This window comes from Rhincodon typus, chromosome 4 (assembly GCF_021869965.1).
Source record: "Rhincodon typus isolate 14 chromosome 4, sRhiTyp1.1, whole genome shotgun sequence".
NCBI lineage: Eukaryota > Metazoa > Chordata > Chondrichthyes > Orectolobiformes > Rhincodontidae > Rhincodon > Rhincodon typus.
The window spans coordinates 87,928,435-87,934,484 of record NC_063335.1 but is presented as its reverse complement, the minus strand read 5'-3'; the positions used below and the strand labels follow the sequence as shown (position 1 = coordinate 87,934,484).

Genomic DNA, 6,050 nt, shown 5'->3' with positions numbered 1-6,050 from the left:
TCCAGCTCTACACCTTGTTTTCCCTATTTACTCTATCCAGCCTGTTCATGATTTTGAGAACCTTTATCAAATCCCCTTTGAGCCTTTTTTTCTTCAAGGAGACCCAGTCTCAACTTCTTCAGTCTATCCTCAATTGCTGATCATTGTCAGGCCGGCCACAGAATTACTCCAGTTTAGTGTCTTACCTCTGGGGTTAGCAAGAGGAACATGAATAAGATTTCTGCTCCTTAGCTGTTATTCTTGGTTTGCTGAAACAGTCCAGCAGCAAGTTTTGAGAAATTAACTAGTGTTAATTATCTGTTTTTTCCTCTTGGTACTTAGATTGTGATGAAACTTTGTGCCAATTGAGAGGTCACACTCTCCTTTTGCCCCTGAATATTTAATAACTTCATGATGCTATTAGTGTCTTTGGTGAAGACTGGTGCAAAGTATTTAGTTAATTCCTCTGCCATTTCTTTGTTCCCAATTATTTCCATAGCCTCATTCTCTCAGGGGCTTGCATTCACTTTGGTTTCTCCCATCCTTTTGTATATATTTAAAGAAGCTCTTGCTGTCCATCTTGATTTTATTTAAAAGCTTACCCTCAAGGTTTGCTTTCTTCCTTTTTTTTGGTTGTCTTTTATTGGTTTTTAAAACTTTACGAATCCTCTGGCTTACCACTAATATTGGCCATATATGTTTTGTCTTTCAATCTGATGCTATCTTGATACTTTTTTGATTAACCAGGTTGGCTTATCCCCTCCTTAGAATCCTCCTTCCTCACTGTAATATGTATTGGATGTGAGCTATGAACTATTCTGTTAAACATCGCCCATTGTTCCTTAACCACCTTTGCTGCTTCCCCACTCAAAGACAGCCAGCTCTGCCCTCATTCCTTTATAATTCCCCTTATTTGAGCAGCTGTTTCTGACCGAAGTTTCTCCCCCTGACACTGAATATTAAATTCTACCTTGTTACCATCACTGTTTCTGAAGGGATCTTTTTCTCTGAAATCATTTGTTAAACACCTCATTACGCATAACCCGATCCAAAATAGCCTGCTTGGATCCACAACATAATGTTCTAGGAGACTGTCCCAGATACATTCCATAAATTCTTCTCCATGTCTTCCTCTGCTGATCTGACCACCCCAATCTACATGGAGATCACAGTTACCCAAGACTAATTTACTGTCATTGTTACATACCCTTACTATCTTCTGATTTATTCTCTGTCCCACTGTCTTGCTGCTTTTTGTTTAATGTTTTATACTTGCTCAGCAGTTTTCATCTTCCATAAATATATTCTGCCATCCAAGCTCAAACCTAAAGTTGTGCCTAATGAGGTGGCAAAGGACTTGTTTCCAACTTCCATTTAAATCTGCATACAATCTGTCAGCACTGTTATGATGTAAATGGAACCATAAAAGAGAAGACTGGTCATGGTTGAAGGAGCTGATTTGAGGAGTTGCTATTTTATAAAGTGAAAGAGAGATTTTGCAGAACTCAAGTATTGCTAAAAGCGGGGGACATGCTATTGCAGCTTTTAACCTTGCACTCATCAGGACAGACACCCAAATACTAAGCCAAGAAGCCCTTTGGTTACTTACAACAGGCAGAGTACTTACCATGTTGTGTTTGCAAAGCTCAGGTAATAGCAGCCAACATTAGATGTGATTCCATGGTCAGCACTTACTGAACAATTCTGTGTGTCCCGAGAGTTACACTAACAACCGATTTAAGGTTTTCAGTCAGGCTCGAAGTGTGGATCACATATGCTTGCTAAAAATTAGAGATGTTCATACACAAGACCTGATCTTCTGCAAAATAAAGCATTTTGACCAGGCATCATGCCTTTTCAATTAAACAAAAATGTTGTGAACCCATCTGGACCAATCTGAGTCATAACTGCCTTTTCTGAATTTAGACAGAAGCTTTGGAGGTATCGCACCCTGTTGTGTACTCTGTGGTAATGCCTTGACCATTCAGAGTCCACTTGTTAAACAATCAGCACCCTTCTTCTGGTGCAATGTAAGTTGTTCCTTTTGAAATTCTTACATCTTCCTCATTAGTGCAAGATGTACAGCTTCACAGCATGTCTCTCTCAGCAACAAGAAAGGACTTTTGTAATGGAATCTCCAAAAGTGTAGAAGGTGGGGTGTGGAATAATTCTACAGCTTGGCCCATGCTAGTATTATTCACTGTGTTTCATTTCAGCACTTGGTTTATTTTCATACATTAATATAGTTAAATTACATACGTTAAGAGGCGATGCTTTGGGGACATAAACCAGTTGGACCAAATAGCATGTTTAAAAGTTGTAATGACAAAGTAACTGAACTCGGGCTGACTAACCATGTTTGAACATTGCTGAGCAGGACTCCTTTAGGCTGACTCCCATGCTCAATATTTTCTTTCTTTTAGACTCTTTCTGAATGTGAATGTGAAGAAACAATCCACAGTACTGATTCCTCACCATTACATTTTGATGCATATGCCAAAGGTTTGTGAATTTATATATAATTGAAAAGACTTCTGTTCCTAGTCTGTTAGTCATTAGGGAGACGCTAACTGTAGGTTACTACAACCAATTGTGTTGTCTTATCAGCCTACTTATGAGAGCAGTACTGATTCAGTGGTAATGATAACATTGAAATTGTTGTTATCCTTTCAAACTGGTGCAAGTTATATGCAAAAATCTAGAAATTTCCGTGATTCAGCACTATAGGCTGCAGTGTTGAAGTTCTTGCCCCACCCCAGCAATCAGTTAAGTAGAAATCACAGAATTTGCATAAGAAAGAACTGTCCTTTGACAGCATTGGTCTCACTAAAACATTGGAAAAGCTATACCGCACTGATTGAGAGATAGTAAGAACTGCCGATGCTGGAGTCAGAGATAACACAGTGTGGAGCTGGAGGGACACAGCAGGCCAGGCAGCATCAGGGTCCTGACCCAAAACGTCAGCTTCCCAGCCCCTCTGATGCTGCCTGGCCTGCTGTGTTCATCCAGCTCCACACTGTGTTACCACGCTGATTGGGGTGCTATTGGGTAGAAAGTTAAAAGTTACGGCTGAACAAGCTCAATAGTTCTCATTTTGTATTTGTGGAATATTATGATGAAAGAAAGGAAATTACATTTTAAAACATTTTTAAAAGTTACTTGGCAATTTCAACTTCTACTTTAAACCCACCCACGTATCCTAACCACTTGTTTTGCTTCCTATGAAAACAAAAAGATCAGTGCATTTTACTTCCAGCTTTATTATCTGTGAGAATACTCCAGTGTGATTGGCTGCTTACCACAACTGGTGACATCACTGTTGGTTTGCCACCAGATAAAGTAGATGGTTAGATAGTTGGAGGTATCTTTTATCAGGATAGATGGTGAGCACCACCTTTTTTGCCACTGACGGCAAAATTTGGGTTAATGATGTGCGAAACTGATAGTAATGATCCTTCTGCTATAAAACAACTGTATTGGTTTTTGTTCTACATCTATATTTACAGTGTTCTTTGCCTCATTTTTACACAGAAACTTGAGTGGAACACACTAGGTTCAAGAACTACAGTTCTTTTTAATGATCAGAACAACATGCTCTGTGCAAAGGAACTATGAAAGCAGTTAAGCAGAGAGATACTGTGTTGCAGCAACAGTGCATGATGTCATAGAGTAGACATTCAAGCTTGGAACTCCTAACAATAGAGAGTCTTTTCACTGTGAGGAAGGACAGCTCATCACAAGAGAAGGAAAATTATCAAGCCATCATTAGGCCATTCTATAACTTTCCTGTTGGCCTAAGTGCGGGATTAGGAGGGCCCTCATGATTGTCCACCCCAGACATAGATGGTGTGTGGAGCATTCCTTTTGAAATAAAAATTGCAGTTTTTAATTTTATTTGCTATTGTCCCTTTAAACTGTAGACATTGTCCCTTCATAGGTTTCATAAGTGTTCATCATGCAGTGATACTAAAATAAAAGACTAAACTGTATAAATATCACAAAACCAAACCAGACCACCTGGTCTGGTGTTGCTACCCGGGTTAAAGCAGTCTCAGCTATCTGGAGGAAAGCAAAGCACTGTGGGAAGAAGGTCAGTGACATGCGCTATTCTGCTGGGGTTAACGCTTTCTGATATCTCACACTCTGCTATCTTTACTACTTCACTCACCTCACAATAAGATTCCTGCTTTATCTTAACATTACCTGCAACATCTTTCCTCACCTGCTTCCACCTGTGCCAACCCCTGACACTGCTAACCCTGTATGCCCTCTGTGTTGCCTACTCACTCACTTGGGGGCACCTCCTCACCTGCACCAACAGTGATAGCTGTGGGACTCACTTCCATTTCCTGTTACAACCGCCTCTCTATCCTTCCACTGCAAGAGCTCCCAATGATGCAGAAAAACTTGAAAGCTGATGCACTGCTTGTTATTTGGCTTCTCACTCCTTATCGGGAAATGACCACACTGAGGAGGGCCTGGACTGGCATCTGACCCTGCCCTTGACTTACTGTGCCAGGAGCCCCTGAGTGAAGGCTATCTCCCTTGATTTGACCAAGACTTGTTGACAACTATGACAAACTTCTTGGCCCTGTGTCTGCACTGAACAGCATGGCAAGGCCAACAGTAATATCCTTGGCTGAGGGGGCAAAGCGCACAAAGGCAAGGCAATGCAAGACAGGAATGTCGTGAGCATCCATTTAGCTCTGAGCAATGCGCAGGCAAAGAGCCTGGAGAGGCAGGCTGCCCCAGTCCTTGTGCTGTGTATATGTCCCTGTGGAGTGCACGCATAGTCATCAGTGCAGCATCCAAATGCAGAAGTTTACTATAAGTGGATCAGAGGTGTGCCTTGAAGGATCTTAGGAGGTTGGCACGTGTTAGATAGCAGTGTCGTTGGATGCATGTGGCTGGTGCCTATGGATCATGCCCAAGATGTTGGTGCCCAGTTTCCAGCAAGGAGGTTGATTGGCACAAGTGGCTGGTTGAATATTCCAAGTGATCGTTCCGGTTTCCCTGTCAAGTTTTCTCAGCGTTGAGCTTTTTGTCAGGATGGGAAGCTATGCATTAACGGGTTTGACTGATAACGAGGCATTTAGCAAGCAGTGATGACTGTCAGTAGTGCTGCTGCCTAGTGAGAACTTGGCCACGCTGCATAAAGGATGGAACAAGTTGCTCCCAGTGTCGTGATGGGCCTTGTGCTTGATGCCTGATTTTCTGTCACACGTCTCGCCATAGCCCATGTCACTCGCACTCCTGTAAGATTCCACCCTGTATTTCACATCAATGTCTCATCAACAGCCCCAAAAACTTAGCTTCAAAGCAACAATAACTTGAATTAATCTGGGACCTTTGACATAATGAAACGCCATAAGGCAATTCACCAAAAAAACAAAATAGCACACTAAACCATATGAGTTGATTTAAGAGCAGATGACCAAAAGTTTCATCAGAGGTGGGCTATTTTGTTCAGGCATATCCTAAAGCAGGAAAGTAAGTTGGAGAAATGTGGGGGAGAAATTCCACTAACTGTAACGTTTGCAGCTGAATACAGGTTAAAATCAGGGAGCTCCAGATGCCAGAATTGGAGCAGCAAAGGTATCTTAGAAGGCTGGAGGAGATTACAAAGATAGGGAGGGGCCAAGCCGTGAGCAGATTTGAAAACAAGTACAAGCATTTTAATATTGAGGAATTATCTAGATGAGAGCTGAGCATTTAGCAGCGTGCACAGGGAGACTGATGTGTATAGAAATCTGGCAGCAGAGTTTGGATGTCCTCAGGTTTACAGAGGGTAGAATGTGGGAATCAAGTCCATAGTTAACAAAGGATGATGAATATTTCAGTAGCAGCAAAGCTGAGGCAGCAACAGAGATGGGCAGTGTTACAGAGCTGGAAATTAGTAGTATCATAGGAGCAGAGAGGCTGACGTTTCGGGCCTAGACCCTTCATCAGAAAAGGGGGAGGGGAAGGGGGTTTTGAAATAAATAGGGAGAGAGTGGGAGGCGGATAGAAGAGGGATAGAGGAGAGGATAGGTGGAGAGGAAACAAACAGGTCGAAGAGGCGGGGATGGAGC

The 6,050-nt window shown here is 42.0% G+C and overlaps 2 protein-coding genes across 9 annotated transcripts in view; both read left to right on the top strand.

The window, feature by feature from the left end:
- ptdss1b (phosphatidylserine synthase 1b) overlaps window positions 1-3,533 on the top strand; it is a 33,256-nt gene extending 29,723 nt beyond the window's left edge. For both annotated transcript variants that reach the window (XM_048595566.1, XM_048595567.1), the window contains exons 12-13: window positions 2,403-2,481; window positions 3,511-3,533. In XM_048595566.1, coding sequence (XP_048451523.1) covers window positions 2,403-2,481; window positions 3,511-3,518 — 87 coding nt within the window. In that variant the 3' untranslated portion in view covers window positions 3,519-3,533. The remainder of the gene's footprint in view (window positions 1-2,402; window positions 2,482-3,510) is intronic.
- Window positions 1-6,050, top strand: part of LOC109920931 (CDK5 and ABL1 enzyme substrate 1) — a 230,551-nt gene that overhangs the window by 170,488 nt on the left and 54,013 nt on the right. The gene's annotated exons all lie outside the window — the stretch shown is intronic.